The 21,316-nt window shown below is 31.9% G+C and overlaps 1 protein-coding gene across 1 annotated transcript in view; it reads left to right on the top strand.

Moving 5' to 3' along the window:
* The window catches only part of LOC145248139 (uncharacterized), a 173,820-nt gene that overhangs the window by 92,694 nt on the left and 59,810 nt on the right, over positions 1-21,316 (top strand). The window contains exon 4 of the mRNA XM_080109953.1: positions 12,821-12,916. Within this exon, the coding sequence (XP_079966079.1) occupies positions 12,821-12,916 (96 nt within the window). The remainder of the gene's footprint in view (positions 1-12,820; positions 12,917-21,316) is intronic.

Genomic DNA, 21,316 nt, shown 5'->3' with positions numbered 1-21,316 from the left:
AATGACCAATCGTTTTTTTGTTTATTTTTAGCTTAGTTTAGTTTCGTATATACAAACATGTATAATAGTTTATAATTTGTTGATATTATTTTCATAAGTATGTATACACAAATTAGAATTAATAAATTTACTAATTATTAAATAGAACATTTTGGTAGAAAATTCATAAATTAATTAAAATTGTTGGTACGAATAGTTTGGTTTAATGACTTTGTTTGGTAAAAATTCAATATGGCGTCATGGAAAAAACAAAAAGGTATTAGCAGTTTCTCTTCCAATTTTCGGATTTTAATCATGTCAAATCACACTTCAATTCCTTTTGACGGATTGATTGTTGCTATTTCTTCTGATGAGTTAAGGGCATAATAGATTCATTGATTGATATAATAATTAAGTGATTATTTTTGCGCTACGAAACAGATACTATCAAGAATTGTATAAGTCAACTGAATTACTGGAATAAATTATAAGATGGTCAACATCATGAATGTTGGAATATAACTTTTTATCATTTATTCTATATAACTACTTAATTAACTCACATAAAATTAATATACGAAAGTATAAATTTATGCGTAAACTTTAAGTATTTACTTCAAAAGTGCTCAATACGTAGGTAGAGCTAGTTAGTAAGTTATAAAATTTATATGGCGATTAAGCTACACTGAATATTCCGCGTTTCATCCACTCTAGGACTCTTCAGGCTTATGCGCGGATTTTGTGGTTGTTTGTCGCATAAGCCTGAAGAGTCCTAGAGTGGATGAAACGCGAAATATTCAGTGTAGCTTAATCGCCATATATATTTTAATATATATATATATATATATATATATATATATATATATATATGGCGATTAAGCTATATATATATATATATATATATATATATATATATATATATATATATATATATTAAAATATATATGGCGATTAAGCTACACTGAATATTCCGTGTGTGTGTGTATATATATATATATATATATATATATATATATATATATATATATATATATTATATATATATATATATATATATATATATATAGAGAGAGAGAGAGAGAGAGAGAGAGAATGAGATGTTTCAATTCTTGTACTCGATTGTACAATTTCTGTTTTACCCAAAAATATTTTTGCAGAAAAAAAAGTTATAAACATACCCCCCCCCCCCCCGCGCAAAGAAAAACAACAATTTTTTACTGAAAAATTGAGTTTTTAAACAAATTTAACCTCCAATTTTAGCTTTATAATACACTGGAAAAAAATGTAAAGAAAGAAATGATAAAAAACGTTAATGCAATCCTCAAGGATTTAGCAGATAAATCAACAAACAAAAGAAATAAATAAAATACTGATAAAAATCTTATCTGAGTATTTATATCAGTTTATATATATATATATATATATATATATATATATATATATATATATATATATTTACTTATTATATAAGCATTTGTATCAGTATTTTGTTTATTTTTAGATTTTCGAGCCATTATTGACACTCCAAAGAATGCAGGTTCTTGTCGACCATGTTGTTGTCGGTTTAATTTACCAACTTGATACTAATTTCCTTTTCTTTTTTTTTTCGAACTGAATAAAAGCTTTAAAATATGTTAAAACACACAAAAGCATATCCAGATATGTAGAAGATTCACTCATCTTCCTTTGGTAACATTTGTTTGTTATGTATTTAAATTTTTTTTTACCTTTTTTCGCTTGTCGGTTTCTATGCTAAATACTCAATCTTGGGCGCTGTGTTATAGTTTGTCACTGTGCAGAAGGAGACAACTCTTGTTTACTAAAAGATTCGTTCATTTTTTTTTATCTCATAATTTAAGGCGCGATATTTTTATTAAATCAAAACATCAAAAAAAAGAAAGGTACGACGATTTTTTTTAAATGTAACAAAGTTGAAAACAATGATACAATATGTAGTTTTTACGTGAATATAACGAGAAAAAGCAACGACATTTTCATTAGATGAAAACATTAAAAAAAAAAAAAAAGCTGCGGCAATTTTTTTTTTTTTTAATTAAAAAGTAAATGTTATAAGGTTTTAAAAAATAGCCTTTAACCTTAAAGGATGAAACTTTTAAAGATGCGATTTTTTTTTTATTGATTCTTTTTTTTTTTTTTTTTACTGTAACAATGAGAATGCCACGATAGTCGTCGAGGAATTGTACCTATTTACAATGCCTCCCCACGGGACAGAGTTAGACACCAGGGTCGTTTTTTAACGTGGAGAAAAGGTACAAAAAATAAAAATTGTCTCAGTCGTGAAGGATTTCTCCTCCACTGAAAGAGAACGAGAACTGGAAGTGCAGCATCTGAAGAACAGATACTACACTTTGAAAAGTTGATAATATTGTTGCGGGGCTAACGTTGACACCCACAGTCTCGCAACAAATGGAAACAAAGATTAAAAATATATATATATATGGAGAGTTGACAACCAATACAGAGACGACTGCAGGCAGATAGATAAATTAAATGCAAAATTTATTTTTTTTTAAAGATTGTAAATGAATGAAAAGAGAAGAGAAGATAAGTTTCTTCTTAATTGAAAGTTTCTTCCTGCGACTGAGGTGATTGAATGAAAAGATGTAGAAAAGTGAAAGTTCTTGGTTAGAAATAACGAGTCTTTTTACGAAGAATTAAACAATATAAAAAGTCCACCGCTTACTTGGGTAGAGAGATAGAAAAGGGTAAAAATTAAAAAAAAGTCCATTAGGGTTGCAAGTCCGTATCCACAACCGTCAGGCGCATGCGTGTTTAACATCCAAACGCGGACGGGTCGATGTTGATGTTTACGCCATGGTGCTCAAAGGTCGCCCCCCCCCCTTCCGTGTTTGGGCGAAAAATGCCCTTTTTATACCTCTCCGACCGGCTCCAGGGAGGCCTTCAGAAAAAACTTTTTTTTTAATTTGTTTTCCTTGTAATCCGATTGGATGAAAAGAATAACATTCTTATGACGTAGGATGCTTTAAGTGACGTCCGCACGAACAACTGAAATTCCGTTTAAGAACCACCGAATTTGCGTGGGTGGGCAAAGGAAAATGTACGCACAGCTGAAACGATGTTTATACATCCACGCGCGCGCAACTAGGTTTTATTGTTAAGGCAGCGCGCCATTATTTTGTTTTGAGTAGATTCGACGCGCACGCGTCGGGGCTACGATAATATTAATAATTACTCTTTAAATAAAAAAAAAAATGTTGCTGCAACTTCTTTTTACTTTTCATCTAATGAAAATATCGTTGGTTATCTCTTAATAGAGGCATAAAGACTACATTTTGTAGTGTTAATGTAATCAACTTTGTTTACAATTCCTCTACAACTATCGTCGTATTTTTATTGTTAGTGTAAAAAAAAAAAAAAAAAAAAAAAAAAAAAAAAAAAACTCGCCGCATCTTTAAAAGTTTCATCTTTTGGTATTTTTAAGGTTAAACATTTTTTTTAACCCCCTTACCATAACATTTACTGTTTAATTTTTTTTTTTTTTAAAGTTGCCTCAGCTTTATTTTTTAAATGTTTTCATCTAATGCAAATATCGTTTGTTGGTTAGTTTTAGCATCGAAAATTATTATATGAAAACAGAAACTATTCTCTTAATAGTCGCGTAAAGACTACATTTTGCATTATTAATGTTATCAAATTTATTACATTGAAAAAATCGTTGCAGTTCTTTTTCTTTTTTTTTTATGTTTTGATTTATTAAACAATATCGCGTCCTAAATTATGACATGAAAAAATGAACGAATCTTAGTAAACGAGAGTTGTCTCCCTCTGCACAGCGACAAACTGTAAAACATCCCCCAATCTTTTTGATTTGTTGTTGATTTCATAGCTGAGATATGGACATTAATTACTTTTTGGCATTTAGTTTTGGGTTGTTGTTTTTTTTTTATATATAACCCTATTCTACAATAAATACTGCATTGCTTCAATTATGTTTATATCTATTTTATTGTGTCTCCCTAATAAATAAAAAAATAAAAAATTTACGTTTTCATATTTAAATATTATAAAAACCAAACGCGAAAGTTTTTTAATTTAAAGGGAGGTAATCAACATTTTAAAAATACTTTGTTATTTCCCTTGTTAAGATTTGACTAAATATTTCGTGCTAAATATTTCGTTAAATATAATTGCATTATATTACTCAAACGAATGAAACTTTATAATACAAAATTGTTTTTTCAAACGTTGATCATGTAAGTCAAGCTGAATAGTAACGTCTTGTTTCCAATCCTTTGCTCAAATCGCCCATTACTTCTACGTTTTAATTGCCAAATTATACATTTAATAGATGTGATATTCGTCTCGTATACGAGATACATAGTCATGTCATCATCACCAAAATCAGAAGATTGGATCATTCCCGTAATGACCTGTTCTGTTGATTGGGTCCTGTGCAGTTCTAGAAGATCCACCCTCCCAGGCTTTGCGTTCTCTCTTTTAGAAGGGGTTAGTTTATTGCTAATCGCCTGAGGACCCCTACCCGGGAATGCCGACGTTTTGATACGTTTTGCAGGTTTCTTCTGGGGGCGCTGATTTTTCACTCCCCCTTTCTGACCTTGATTTTACATTTGTTACGGTGGAAGAGAAATAATTTTTTTATAAAGAAGGATACCCAGATTGGGTAAAATTCTTTCTTGGTATTCTGGCCAAGTAAAAAATGTTTTAAACAATTGGGTTCTAAGTAGGACGTCCTCCAGTACGAAAGGGTGAATGCGGTATTATGGTGAAAGAAGATACTAGCTAAGAGAAATTTTTGTTTAGTTCTGGAGTGACAAGGATGACCAACGACCCCTATCCCCGCCCTTTTGAGTTGGCCTTTTGCCTAAGTTTTTTGTTCAGTTGAAACTTACATATGCAATTTTAGCCTGAATAAAAAATTTTATATTTCAAAGTGTAGTATCTGTTCTGGTACTGTACTACATTATTTTTGTATCCGTTAATAAAGGAGAAATCCTTCATGACTGATGCATTTTTTATTTTTGTTACTAACCAGTGTGCCCCTTTTTGGGGAGCCGGTTTTCCACCTATATTATAAACCCACCTTGTGTCTAACTCTGCCCTCGTGGGGATGCAAGTAAACAAAAAAAAATTAATTGCCTGAACAGAACAGTTTCCACTTTATGTCCCCCATTACGAATAACAAAGTAATAAGATAATAATACTAAACCTTATATCTAGAATCCTTATTCAAACTTTTACCAAAATTCATTACATAATTTTGATTCTAGATTATGTCAAAAACTTTAGCGCATTTAAGAAATTAAAATTCAAGGCATCTTGCTTAATTTGTATTTTTATGATTATAGATAAAAAAAAATTTTTTAACTTTTTTAATTTTAATTTGTAATTTTTATATTTTCATTTTTGGATTTCTCTATTTTCTAGATATAACTTCATTTAAATTCCTTTTCTATTTATTTTCTTATATATTTTTTTTAATATATTGTTCAACTAATTCTATGATTATATGTAATATCTTATAATTAACTATTAACCTTTTATTTATAATAATACATATATTTCTTATTTAATTATTATTCTGACTAACAGGATCTGTGGAAATGCCACAGAATGAGAAATATATTTAATCAAATGTTTTGGTAAAGCTTATGTTTTTTGTTTTTTTTTCTTAGTTTTTTTGGCCGGAAAACCCAACAACACTCAGCAAATATGAGTTTATTAACATTTTTATGAAAATACTGTCTATTGCATTTTAAATATAGAACTGACCCAAATGAGATAAATTAATAAGTATTAATAAATGCTCAGAAAGTAATATTGTGCTAAATAGTTCAATACAAATAATAAAATAACATTGTTAGAGATAATCTTTAATTATATATTTTTTTAATATATTGTTCAACTAATTCTATGATTATATGTAATATCTTATAATTAACTATTAACCTTTTATTTATAATAATACATATATTTCTTATTTAATTATTATTCTGACTAACAGGATCTGTGGAAATGCCACAGAATGAGAAATATATTTAATCAAATGTTTTGGTAAAGCTTATGTTTTTTTGTTTTTTTTTTTCTTAGTTTTTTTGGCCGGAAAACCCAACAACACTCAGCAAATATGAGTTTATTAACATTTCTATGAAAATACTGTCCATTGTATTTTAAATATAGAACTGACCCAAATGAGATAAATTAATAAGTATTAATAAATGCTCAGAAAGTAATATTGTGCTAAATAGTTCAATACAAATAATAAAATAACATTGTTAGAGATAATCTTTAATTATATATTTTTTTAATATATTGTTCAACTAATTCTATGATTATATGTAATATCTTATAATTAACTATTAACCTTTTATTTATAATAATACATATATTTCTTATTTAATTATTATTCTGACTAACAGGATCTGTGGAAATGCCACAGAATGAGAAATATATTTAATCAAATGTTTTGGTAAAGCTTATGTTTTTTTGTTTTTTTTTTTCTTAGTTTTTTTGGCCGGAAAACCCAACAACACTCAGCAAATATGAGTTTATTAACATTTCTATGAAAATACTGTCCATTGTATTTTAAATATAGAACTGACCCAAATGAGATAAATTAATAAGTATTAATAAATGCTCAGAAAGTAATATTGTGCTAAATAGTTCAATACAAATATTAAAATAACATTGTTAGAGATAATCTTTAATTATTCCTTCAGTCCAGCACCTCTTGGCAGACAATGCTTTGTTTTTTGGGGGTTTTTTCCTCGTTTCTTGTGAATGTACCCCTTTTGATGCAACATTTTGCTGGCTCCTTTCTTTGGTCAAGAACCGCTGCATGTTGAAATTACTAAGAGTCCCTTTCTCACAATATTACAATGATCATATATCATTCTAATGATATTCGAAAACGAGACTATATCAAAGGGCAGTCACTCAAATTCTTAGTCAGGGTTGTCAGAGTGGCCTTTTAAAGTCGAATTTCAGGGATTTGGCCTTTTTTGAGCCATACTGGGCTTCAGAAATTGTATTTTTGGCCTTTTCCAAAGCGTAACGTACGGACTAACTAAAGAACAAGTAGAATATTATATATATTATAATGCAATGTTAAATTAATTAAAATTATTATCTTAATTTATAGATCATTACTGTTATTTTTACTTTTTTTAATTTCTTATTGTCCATTATACATGATTAATATCATATTTTATTTATCTTAAAGCATTTCAATATTTCATTATTTTTATGGAACTTATTTTATAGTAACAGGGTTCTCCGGCGTTGCTTGGGTCGAATAAGGAACCCCTGGATGGGGAGGAGGGGGGGGGGGTAAAAAATAAATTGGTAGTTGCAGGTGGGGGAAGCAAAACAACACTAGGCAGTTTGGGTGGAGACAAAAAAAAAAAGTGGTAGTAGTCAGACAAACTCAAACCCGTAACACGAAGGAGGAAAAAAAAATGTGTTTGCCGATGTTTCCATCGTCCGACCGGAAGTTCAGAACATTGAAATTAAGCGAAGTCAATCCAACAGATACGATGACTTGCAAGAATGGCGATGCAAAAAAAAAAAAAAAAAAAAAAAACGCCCCGCCTCCTTCTTGTAGAAAACTGTCCAGTTGATGGTAAAGGAATTAATGTTTTTGGCTAATTTTTCAATATTTGTCATCCGAAGGGTTGAGCTTTAAAACGATACTGATCTCATCAAAAGTATTTGCAAAACATACAAACATACACACACATACACATTTTGCCCTTTATATAGAAGATTATGAAGAGCATTGAAGAAGACACGTTTTTGAAATCAAATAAAGTATAGTACAAAATAAAATATTCCATATCGTTTTAGAAACGATTGTATTCTTGATTTAGCAAAATGCGGGAAATTTTACCCTTTACCAGACTATTCATTCACGTGAAATCACTTTTATTCACCCTATTCCCTTTGCTTCACTTTTTGTTATCAAGTAAGATCTATGACTTACTTGTAGTTTCATTTAATACTTTTGCAAGCAAAAACCGATCCCGCATTTTGCTAAATCCTATCCTCTGATGAGAAGGAAAGTATTTCTTCGAAACTCAGCGGATTAAGGACTATCCATTTATTTGGTGTTTCCTTTTTAAAATTAAATATGTTTTAAACTCTTTTTCAAAGTGTTTTTTAACATGTTTTATTAACTACTTGTTCTCATATATATATATATATATGGAAAATGCCTAAATCAAAACATAGATTCCATGAACAAAGGTTCTTTCTTAGAACTGCACGCCTGTGGAACTCTGTTCGGTCTGCCTACTTCCCTCCTGACTACAACTTGGATTTCTTCAAGTCCAACGTAAACAAATTCCTGATGAACGGCCCCCTTAAGTAGACCCTCTAAATATCCACACTAACGTACTGTACTTACAATAAACCTTATCCCTGAGTGGCTTCCGGGCCTTGATAAGTGGTGACCACCTTGTAAAAAAAAAAAATGCTTATTTAATTATATTTCACCTTTTATTTATGAAGCTCGATATATGTTAAAATAAAACAACAGAGCATTTGTAAATAAATGACAAAAAGTCTATATTTCAAATTCCAAGATGTAGTTCGTCTTACTGTTTATTCCTTTCAGCATATTAACATGTCCAATATATATATATATATATATATATATATATATATATATATATATATATATATATATATAATATGATGAGAATAATGCAAATAGTATTCCAACGAAATGAGCCAGCACCCTTACTAGTGACATGACCGCAAGGATAGACATAGAGACAGAAAATTTCCGACAACTCAGACTACTGTTCACAAAGTACTACCAACCTGGGAAGCAGCTTTTTCTTCACCCTTTGTCAGAAACATCACTCATTAGAAATGAGGACTGAGAGACAAAAAAGGAGAAGCGAGAGTTGCTGAAGCTACCGATAACACATCCACTGCATTATCTACTCTCCATTAAAAAAAAAAAAGAAAAAGAAAAAGAAAAACGGTAAGAGGGACTTATTTATATCTACTTAGTATAAGTCCTTTGCCCATTCCCAGTTTAGACTAGAATTTGACGATAGTCTTCCCTCTCATATTAATCCTTGGAAGTTTTTTTTTTTTTTTTAATTAATAGTTTAGGATAATACCAGACGTATTTAATAAAAAAAAGTTTAAAACACGAGTAATAAGGCATATTAGGTAATGTTAAACAACCAAGTTATATGTTCATCAAGGTCTCGTCTTTATTGTAAGACTTCTTTTGGACGAATAAATTGAAGAAAATAAATACCAGTACAATTTCTGAAAATATATTTCTTGTTGAAAGTATGATTTCGTTCCATTAAAAAAGTCATTGTAATATATATATATATATATATATATATATATATATATATATATATATATATATATATATATATATATATTAGCAAAAGTATTCGTCGTTGACTGGGTTCAAAAACAGCCTACAGAAAATGGACTGATTTATGAAAGTATGATAGATTATGAAAAGGAAGGGTTGTAAAGAGATAGCTTCGAATTTGGGGGTATCAAAACCAAAACAAAATATTTATGAAAGTATGATAGGTTATGAAAAGGAAGGGTTGTAAAGAGATAGCTTCGAATTTGGGGGTATCAAAACCAAAACAAAATATGATGAAAGTAAAAATAAAATAGATAAACCCCATAATTTATTATACCATACCTGTTCACACTGAAACACTTATCACAATATTCTGTGGATCTATATTAAAAAGCCTTGTTAAACTTTATACATATTTCCATTCTATGAAGGTCAGGTGCGAACGAACACTCCATAATTTTATTATACCATATTTCTTCAAACCGAAACATAATTATCAAAGTATACTTACGCAGATAGATATGAAAAGTCTTTATTAAAGTTTGTGCCTATTTCCATTCTATGGAGGCCAGGCGCAAATGCAGACCCCACAATTTTATTATACCATCCCTATTTAAGTTAAAACATACTTATGAAAGTATTATTATGTACATCTATATCAAAAACACGTTTTTTTAAACGTTTTTTTTTTTAATTTTTGGATTTTTTATTTCCATATTTTGTGGACCAGGTGCGTATGCAGACCCCACAATTTTAATGAATCATCATTATGCCAGATCAAACATACCTATTCCTGTGTCTTGATACATCTTCTATCATTTTATGTGATCAGTTTTCTATAATAGTCACCCCATAGGAGTCTATTCGTGACCAGGTATTTATTTGCTCCCCCACCGTGCAAATTAGGCACAAGGCCGATTTTTAATGTGAGGAGTGAAAGGGAAATGGGGACAAACTCCCCGGGGAGTAGGGGAGCTGGATAGTGACAATTGGTATGAATGGTTGCCCCTACATTGACCAAGGTCTTATATGTGGGGTCGCCCCCACATATGGTCTTTGCTTGCAGTATCTGCCGGAACAGATGGTATTTATTTGCTCCCCCACCGAGCAAATTAGGCACAAGGCCGATTTTTAATGTGAGGAGTGAAGGGAGGGGGAAGGGAAAAAGGGGACCAGCTCCCGAGAGGTGGGAAATGGGAGCTGGTTAAAGGTCAGGCATGTGGGGTTGCCCCCACATCTGGTCTTTGCTAGTCATAGCTAGTTATAGCTAGTCATAGCTGCAGTATCTGCCGGAACAGATGGTATTTATTTGCTCCCCCACCGAGCAAATTAGGCACAAGGCCAATTTTTAATGTGAGGAGTGAAGGGAGGGGGAAGGGAAAAAGGGGACCAGCTCCCGAGAGGTGGGAAATGGGAGCTGGTTAAAGGTCAGGCATGTGGGGTTGCCCCCACATCTGGTCTTTGCTAGTCATAGCTAGTCATAGCTTGCAGTATCTGCCGGAACAGATACTACACTTTGATCTTGTTTATATATTTTATTGCTTTTAAAAATTTGTAAATATAAAAAAACAAAAGATTATCAAACAACAAAATTAGGCACAAGGCCCTACAAGAAATTGGGGAGGGGAAGGGTTCAGGGTCTTCGTGACTAAAGTGATTAAAAAGTAATAAATGTAGACTTTGGAGTCTTACTCTTGACTGGCAACATTTACCAAAATACCTCATTCACTCTATGGATCTTAAACTAACTAATGAATCCCCAGCTTTTAAGAATCAAAACCATATTTACAATTGATAAACAGTTGTCTGTGTGTTTGTGTATGCATTTTTTTTTTTTTTTTTTTAAATATTAATTTTGTGTGTGTGTGTGTGTGCATGTGTGAAAAAATAAAGTTCAATTTCATTGGTAAATAAAAAAAAGTTTTTGAATTAAGAAAAGGATTGCTCGTGGAGAGGGGAAAACTAATTAAAAGTGTTCATATCCAAAACAAAAAATAAATCCTACTGGGTTGTTAGTGAGACCCCCCTGTACTAATCTAGGTGACTAGACCCCCCCCACCCCACTGTTTTCCGGGGAACCGAAAACAAGCAGGGCGATCCCTAATGGGGATTGGGGAAAATATCTTAATGGCAGTGGGAGAAAACAAAGCAACGGGTGGAGGGGGGTTGGAAGGTGACCTCTGAGTAGGGGAGTGACCGGGGATGTTGAAAAAGCAAGGATGTGGCACAAAGGGGATGGGCAGACTCAGAGGTTCTCTAGTACCAAAAAATAAAATCAGGAACAGGATCTCATTTATACCACCAGTCAAGAGTCTTCTTAAGTTTTTCTTAGCTAGAACCTAAGCGGGATGGGTTCCGAAGGCCCCAGCACCGCCCGTGCCATGCTTAAGGAGGGAACACGTATTGAAACTTGGCTCCCCGACGGATGCACGAACAAATGCTGTGCACCCACCTCTTGTCAAATTGCACTCTACTACACTTTGATCTTGGCCCGAAGGCCACGGAGGTGGCCTAGTCGTGACCAGACATACACACAGACGTTCAGCTTTATATTATATATCAATTGAAATGAATGGCTCTCGTCTTCAGGAGGCCTCAAGTTTTGACAAGCTTCTGGGCTTGACCATTACTCCTGATCTTAAATGGAACACGTACATCAAATCTGTTGCCAAGGCCGCTGGAAAAATGGTGGGATCTTTCTATCGATCTGGTAAATATCTCACTGCCGATGCTATTCTCTATCTATATAAGAGCCAGGTACGTCCAAAGATGGAATACTGTTGCCACATCTGGGCAGGAGCTGCTAGAAAGGACTTGTCCTGCCTTGATAGAGTTCAAAATAGACTTCGTAGCCTCGTAGGAGATGTCCTTTTCTCTTCGCTGCAACCTCTATCTCACAGAAGAGATGTTGCGAGTTTGTCTCTCATGTATCGTTATTTTCATGGAAAATGTTCGACTGAGCTTCAATCTATGGTCCCCCCTCGCCAAACTTTCACAAGAAACACTCGTCTACTGTAAACACTATCAATAATTCCCCCCACTCTTTATCTGTGCCTAAACCTAAACGTAGATTCCATGAACAAAGCTTCTTTCTTAGAACTGCACGCCTGTGGAATTGTCTTCCGTTTTCCTGCTTTCCGGCTGACTACAATATGGTTGTGTTCAAGTCTAAAGTAAATAAGTTCTTGATGAGCCGTTCCATATAAGTTATCAAATTTACCAAATTTTCATTACTAATGATTACTATATTGTCCAATTTCTACTGTACACTCTTTAACCCTTATCCTTGAGTGGCCTCTGAACCTTGATAATGTGGTGATGCCTATGTAAAAAAAAAAAAATATATAATCGTTGTTAATCTAGAAAGAATCTTACAAACAAACAAATGTCAACAAAATCATCACGCTTCATACGAATTGATTTTCTGTAGAATTTTAAATAAAACACTATCAATACTTTGAATTTTATTTATTTATTTTTTTTTTATCTTGTCAGCAATCTGCGATGGTGGTTGTAGAAACGGTGGTGAATGTGTAGCGCCAAATAAATGCAGGTGCCCTCCTCAATGGTCCGGACAGTTCTGTGAAAATGGTAAGCACTTATCATTGCATTAGTTACTATTTTGAGGATTTTTATTTATTACCTTACCAGAAGATTAGAAACAAGGTCAGGCTTGTAAAAAAAAAAAAAAAAAAAAAGCAGCAATAAATTAATCTTATTCTAAGAGTCTAGGAAGGTGGACTTTTTAGAACAGAAACATATTTCAGCCCAAAAGGAACAAAGCCATTCTTTAGATTGGACATATTACTAAAGGACATATTTCCGATTCAAAGCTGTTTGGCTTTTTAAAGAAATTTTGATATTCATTCATACCGATATTTAAAAAAAGTGCTACCTTATTTTTAATATGTACATATATATAAATATATATATATATATATATATATATATATATATATATATATAGTAATTTATAAAATATATATGGCGATTACCTACGTATTGAGCACTTTTGAAATAAATACTTAAAGTTTATGCATAAATCTATACTTTCGTATATTAATTTTATGTGAATAAATTAAGTAGTTATATATATATATATATATATATATATATATATATATATATATATATATATATATAACTACTTCATTTATAAATTAAGTAGTTGTATATATATATATATATAACTACTTCATTTACTCACATAAAATTAATATACCAAAGTATAAATTTATGCGTAAACTTTAAGTATTTACTTCAAAAGTGTTCAATACGTAAGTAGAGCTAGTTAGTAATTTATAAAATATATATGGCGATTAAGCTACACTGAATATTCCGCATTTCATCCACTCTAAGACTCATAAGCGCATAAGCCTGAAGAGTCCTAGAGTGAATGAAATGAGGAATATTCAGTGTAGCTTAATTGCCATATATATTTTATAACTTGCTATATATATATATATATATATATATATATATATATATATATATATATATTTGTAGGGGAAAGGGTAACACCTGACGTCCGAATTCGTGAACGTGACAGGAGCATAGGTCAAAACTCCTTTCTTTAAGAAAAGCATCAGTAAATAATAACAACTTGGGAACAAATTCTACAACTCAAAATAATAAATTTTATTCAACCAGAAATAGTTTATTCTTATCTACGGAAGATGTGTAATTTGTATTCAGTCCTGTATGTTCGTGAACCCCCATGAGCATAAAATTATTAAGATTTTAAACTCCATGAATTGTGCATCCGTGGGAAATGTGCATTTTTATAAGACGAAAGTCTAGAATTATAATCCAAGTGAAAAAAATATTTGTGTAATTGTAAGGGTATTGGCTGGAAATCTTTCTTGACTGAGGAAATCCTTTGCGACTGAAGAAATTGTTATTGCCGACATATTTTATGAAGAAACGCTGTGAATGAAAAGTATGCCATGAAGGTAAGAGTTTTGCAAGGAAAGCTATTCATTCTTTGTTGTTTGTGTGAGCCTCACTGGTAAAATATTGAGTAATTTCTCAGTTTCAGCTTGATATTCTTAGCAGTGCAGTTTTATGCCTTTTTAGATGCAGTAAGACACGTGAAAATCACAGGCAATGGTGAAGCAACATTCGGAAATGCTGTCTGGACTGATTTGTTTTTTGCACGTCAGGCCTTTTGTATTGATTTTCTAGAATGTTCTGGACTGTTTACTGTCTACATGTGCAAACAGACAAAAATATAGTCCAATGGATTGGTGTATGAAAAAAGTTGCGTTACAACCACGATCCTACATGTTGATAGAATTGTCTGGGCATATGCTGACAAAATCAAATTATTCCTGAAATGAATAAATTTCGGCCAAATAGATTCCTCTGATTATGTGATAAACAATTTGATTTACCTGGATATATATATATATCTCTATATATATATATATATATATATATATATATATATATATAGAGAGAGAGAGAGAGAGAGAGAGAGAGAGAGAGAGAGAGAAAGAGAGAGAGAGAGAGAGGGAGAGAGAGAGAGAGAGAGACATTAATAACATTATCTCATCAGATAGTGTGTGTGTGTGTGTGTGTGTGTGTGTGTGTGTGTGTGTGTGTGTGTGTGTGTGTGTGAATAAGTCTAATTTATAAAATGTAAAATAAAAATTGCTTAATTTATTCATTACAATTTTTTAAAAAATAACTATTTTAGTCAGTTAAAAATAAAATTATAACGCATAAATTTATTTTTTACAAACCAAAAAAAATGCACTTTTGATTTTTCTTATTTATAAATTTAAGACAAAAGTGCTTTAAAAAATGAAAATATTTATGTGATTTGAGTTTCAATATTGAACAAAATATCACATCGATCTCATGGCAAAACAGATTTTTCTTTTAATATATTTCTTTTCTTCAAAATATTTTCTTGGAAGAGAAAAGACAAATAGGAGGAAGGGACAATGAGCAATAAAAAAAAAAATGAAAGTAAACTCCTGGGCAACACAAAATAGATTCAACTAGTAATCACTATACAGAAAAAACACTGAACATTTCATCAGAGAACCTCCCCCCCCCCCCAAAAAAAAAACTATTTAATTAGAGAGACTAACAAATATTTTATGAAAGTGACCAAAAAACAAAATTAGATCAGACAGACCAAAAATGCCCCAGCGTGGTTTAACCCCTAAAAAAATGAAGATCTACTTTTATTTTTTTATCCTAATACCTTTAAAAGGCCTTTATGAATAATTTGAAAAAAGAAATTTTGAAAAAAAATAAATAAACAGCATTTTAGAGTGGGAATCGTTTTCCCATATAAATTTGACATAAAGTGATCACCCACTTCTTGGCCACTTAGCGTTCAATGAGACATGTCACCGTAGCATTATTTCAAGTTCGGCGACACCAGGGAGGGTGTGGAAGGGCAGAAAACATGACAATTACATTTGAAACATAAAATAATGAGATACTTAATTAAAATTTGCCGCTCCTCCACACCCTCCCCGCACTCGCCAAACTTGAAATAATGCTACGGTGACATGTCTCATTGAACGCTAACCGGCCAAGAAGTGGGTGATCACTTTACATTAAATTTATATGAGAAAATGATCCTCTACTCTAAAATGCTATTTATTTATGTCTTTTTTCAAAATTTCTCTTTTCATATTATTCATAAAGGCCTTTTAAACGTATTAGGCAAAAAAAAGAAAAGTAGATCTTCATTTTTTTATGGGTTAAACAAAACTGGAGCAGCTTGTAAAATTTGACTCCAAAACATTATTTCATAAAAGAGACCAAAAAAAAATTCATCAGAGAGACCAAGAAGACACAGTTCTGAAAGACAAAAAAATTTTCATCAAAGAGACCAAAAAAAACAAAAAAACACAGTTCCCAAAGACAAAAAAAATAAACATTTCATCAAGGAGACCAAAAAAAATAGATACTTCATCAGAGACACCAATACAAAAACAATTAGAGGCAAAAAAAAAAAAAAAAATCTTTCATCATCAGATACCAAAAAAAAAAAACATTTCATGAGAGAACCCTCAAAAATATATTTCAAAGGGAACACACAAAAACATATTTCAGAGAGAACCTCCCTTCCAAAAAGCACATTTCATCTGACCCCCCCCTCCCATCTCGAAAACATTGGATATTGGAGAGACCCTGCCCACCAAAATATTTTGCTAAAATCTACTTTATTTTCTTTCTTTTCATTATTATCAAATTCGTCCAGTTTATTCAGAAATTAAATTAGAGTTTTATTTAATCATTTCAAAAATTTTCCATTAATTGAAAAACATTACTTTATTAATTCGAACGTTGAGTTCCTTTGCTAATTGATAATAAAAAGGTTGATGTAAAATTTAAGTTTTTAATCCAGGGTGGAAAAATCCTCATTGGATTGATGCCTGCATAGTCTTCAGTAATGACTATACCATTTTGCTAAGCTCAACTTTGTTTCAAATGCAGTCCTTGTGGCGAGGTAGATAATTAACAATTAAAATTAGTTATTTGTGGCGAAAAACGCGTTTCAATATAAAAGTGAAGCCTATAATAGAGTTATCTCCCTTGGAACGGATCTTGGAAGGCAATAGTTTTAGCTTCGCGATTTGAATATTTAGGGCAGCAGTATAACTTCTTTAAATCAAACACCTAGGTTATAATATTGGTAGAAAAATTAATACATACATACATACATATATATATATATATATATATATATATATATATATATATATATATATATATATATATATATATAGATAGATAGATAGATAGATAGATAGATAGATAGATAGATATATTAAAAAGTACAAACAAATAATAGATTTAATTACATTATTTTTTCCTCCCACCAAAATTACCGAGCAAAATAATAAAAGTACTTTAATAACAAATAAGTGAAAATAAATAAATAAATAAATAAATAAATCCTGAATGTAACCATGAATATCGAAAGCATTTTATATAGCCAAAAAGAATCCTTGCATTCATACTCCATAAAATACCACCAGATACACAAAAACTAGCTCACCGAGTTGAGACAATATTGTTTTTAAATGGTCAAAAGAGAAACTTACCAACATCTTTACTCAGACATGTATTGATAACTAGTGAGGAGGAGGGGCACTTAGCTTTGCCTAGTCGTAAATATGGTTAAATATACTTTAATTCATGCAGATTTCATATTTATCATTGCAGAACCAATTCGCTATTTTATTGTACCTAATATATAGTACTGATCTCATAAGATTTTTTTTTTAAATGACTTCGGTGCTATCAGCTAGAATCGAAACCAAAACATTTAGCACTCCAGCCACATACCCTATCGTTTCAGCTATCGGCAAATAGATAAGAAATATTTAAAATTGAACCACTTGTTGCTATGAATGAATTTGTGCATGAGTAAAACTAATAAAAATATGTCGGCAAGCTGAAATAAAACATTTTGCATCTCAACTTGCCGACATTTCATCCATCCAAACAAAGATTTTACTCATTATGGCTAGAGCATATGCTTTTCATTGTTTTGACTCTCGAGTGTATATCCGATAAAGTTAGACACAGTTAATCAATCAAGAACCACATCACTCTATATAAAAACATAAGATATTAACTCATATACACTCGAGAGTCAAAATAATGAAAAGAATATGCTGTTGTCCTAGCTCTACTAATTATAAACTATTCTTGGTGTATGATTATTATTTCCTGTTAATTTCAGTGTTATGTAACTAGTAGTTTAAGCGTTTATCAGTTAAATATTTTCACACAGACACATAAATATATCTGTTATATTTATGTAGATAATTTGCTGTTTTAAAATTTGGAATTAAATTCAGTAAATTAAAATATTTTTGACAAATTTACTATTCAACAAGGAATGAAGAAATTAAAAAATTTTTCTTAATCCATGGCTTTTCAATAAATGGCTCATCTCATGAGAGGGAATGTTTTTAGCAAAATAATGTTTATAGGGAGTCATAAATTTTTCAATTTAACATTTATACACATATATTGAAAAACTAAAAACCTTGCATGAAAAGCCTAAAAGAAAGATTGAAAAAAGGATATTTCATGGTTTAGTTAGATTCAATAAAGAAAAATGGAGGCAGAATCGTAAGATCCAAAGCAATACACACACGCGCGCACGCACATTCACGCGCACACACATGCACGCACACACACACATACACACACACACAAATTGGTTTTAATTATCGAGTTGAAGGATAAAATTTATGTTTTTTTCTTATACAGAGAAGTTATCGTGCTATTATTTTTAATAGTATTTTCAAGTTTTACGAAATATTTTTATTAAATTGTTAAATATTGGATAATGATATTTATTCTTTGAAATGCATTTTTTCAAAGACACGCTATTGTAAAGTTGCACCTTCTCAACATGCACAAGAAATTTCCTACTTAAAAAAAGAGAATCTAGTTACTTCCAGTTTCGAAATATATACAGGACGAGTCGAAAGTAACTGGTCAATAAAAAAATTTTTTTCATTTTAAATAATAATCAACCGAACAAGATTCTATATCATTGCCCGTAAGCTTCTATTAAGGAATTGCCTACCTGGTCATTTCTGACTTTTTAACGCACATACGCACATGAACTTGAAATTCCAGTTATTATAGGAGCAACTGGACTCATGAAAAAGTATTTCAAAAACTGTCTGGCAAATATACCCGGTGAACCAAGTGCAAGAGAAATTCAAACAATTGCACTTAAAAGGGACAGTCAGAAAAAGATCTCTCAATTGTATATCTGAGTTAGCAGGTGAATGCTTGTCATCCGGTAGAATGCTCTATCCCCAGCTTTAACAGACTGATAAGAAAATTTTTAAAAAATGCCTTCTGAAGCAGACTTAAAATGCCTATTAGACAAAAACTACCTGGCAAACATACCCGGTGAACCAAGTGCAAGAGAGATTCAAACAATTGCACTTTTTTTTTACAAGGTGGTCACCAATTACCAAGGCCCGGAAGCCACTCAGGAATAAGGCTAGTTGTAAGTACAGTACGTTAGTGTGGAGATTTAAAAAAGTGTCTACTGAAGGGGCTGGTTCATCAGGGACGGTCAGAATCTGAAAAAGATCTCTCGGTTGGGATATCTGAGCGTGTGAACGTTTGGCATCAGTATGATGCTCCATTTTTAAAAAAAAATTGCCTTCTGCAGTGAATTTAAGATGTCTATTAGACACTATCCGCAAATGTCTAAGATCTCTCTGTACAGGGGTTTGTCAGAACATCCTGGCATGATGATTCTTTTCCCTAGAAGTAAACCTTTATTGAGTATTCAAACTAACACGATATTCGTAGTCTTAATCAGATCCCCTCGATATGGTTACCCCATTATGACTTATGCGAGGAATCGTGTAACTTCTTCAAGTAATGTTGCCTCAATTTGATACTCCAACAGACTAGATGAATTCTCGTCCTAGAATCTGGTAAAATCAAGGGATCACAAGAAAGATGTACTATAATACAGTGAACTGGTCAATTAGTGAGAGGAAAATCAATGTTCTTCACTCAATGTTTGGAAGATAATAAAAGACTTTAAAAAAAAAAAGATTAAAATATCTAAGTATCTCATATAGAAATCAAGTGTTTAGCCCCCGGAGCCTTTTGATTTCTAAGAACTTCGACTTAAGTAAAATGAAAAAAAGAAAAAAAACACTCTTTTATTTATTTTTTTAATGTACAGTGGAGTTACCACTTATCAAGGCTCAAAGGTTACTCAAGGATAAAGGTTAATGAATGTAAGGTAAATCGGTGCGAAAATAGCTCAGTGATCGTTTTTGGTGGGAATTGAACAGAATTGGACTATTTAAGGGAACAGGACACTAAAAACTTATTTACATTTGACTTGAAGATGACCATGTTGTAGTTAGTCGGGAAGTAGGTCAGTGGAACAGGCGGGTAGTTCTAGGAAAGAAGCTTTGTTCATGGAATCTGCATTTAGATTTGGGCACTGATAGAGAGTAAGGGAACTTGTTGATAGTGGTTGTAGCTGGTCAAGTGTGTGTTTGTGGAAGTTTGGCAAGAGGGGACCATAGATTGGAGCTCAGACGAGCACTTGTCATTAAAATAACGATATTTAGCAGAAACAGGCTCGCAACGTCTCTTCTGGCGTGGGAAAGTTGTTGCAGTGAAGAAAAAAGGCATCGCTTACTAGATTTCGAAGCCGGTTTTGAACTCTATCAAAGCAAGATATAGCGTGCCGAGCAGCTGCTGCCCAGATGTGTCAACAGTACTCCATTTTAGGACGTACTTGGCTCTCATACAGATAGAGGAATGCATCGGCAGTGAGATACCTACTGAAGCGGTAGAATGATCTAACCGTTTTTCCAGCGATCTTGCAACAGATTTGGTTTATGCGTTCCAATAGACCTCGGTCTATTATAAAACAATTGACGGTCTCAATAAAAATCGATATATTTGCGTATGGATCAGCTTGCTTTACCTTACACGAGTCTACAAATACACAGAAAAAAAAATACATCACTGTTTTTACTGTTGATTATCATTCAGGGCATCTTTCTCTGCGCAGACACTTTTCAGAATAAAACATTAATTCTAACACTGTTAATTACACAGATGAACGACCCGAAAGATAAAGCCTGCGCTGTGTGCACAGTATTAATACAACGCCGGGCTAACATAGATCTATAGCTACGTCTATATTAATTAAATAAGGTGTGTTTGTCTGAAATAAACGACCTGGCACGTAAAATAAGCTCCAGCGTTTTTTTTCCTCAGGTCTTAAACATAAACGATATGAAAAGAAAAAAACGTTAAATGTGTATACAGCTTCTAGTCACAACAGTTCCTCTTCTTCCTTTAAAAGAGAGAGAGAGAGAGAGAGAGAGAGAGAGAGAGAGAGAGAGAGAAAGAATGTAATCAGTTTTAGTAAGAAGTGATATATTCGGTTTTTATTAGTAAGGATAACTGGTGTTGCCCGGGATCATAAAACAAAACTAAATGAAATTT

The sequence above is a fragment of the Euprymna scolopes genome, chromosome 26 (genome assembly GCF_053919585.1).
Source record: "Euprymna scolopes isolate OS-2025 chromosome 26, ASM5391958v1, whole genome shotgun sequence".
NCBI lineage: Eukaryota > Metazoa > Mollusca > Cephalopoda > Sepiida > Sepiolidae > Euprymna > Euprymna scolopes.
This window is presented reverse-complemented; position numbering and strand designations above follow the sequence as displayed.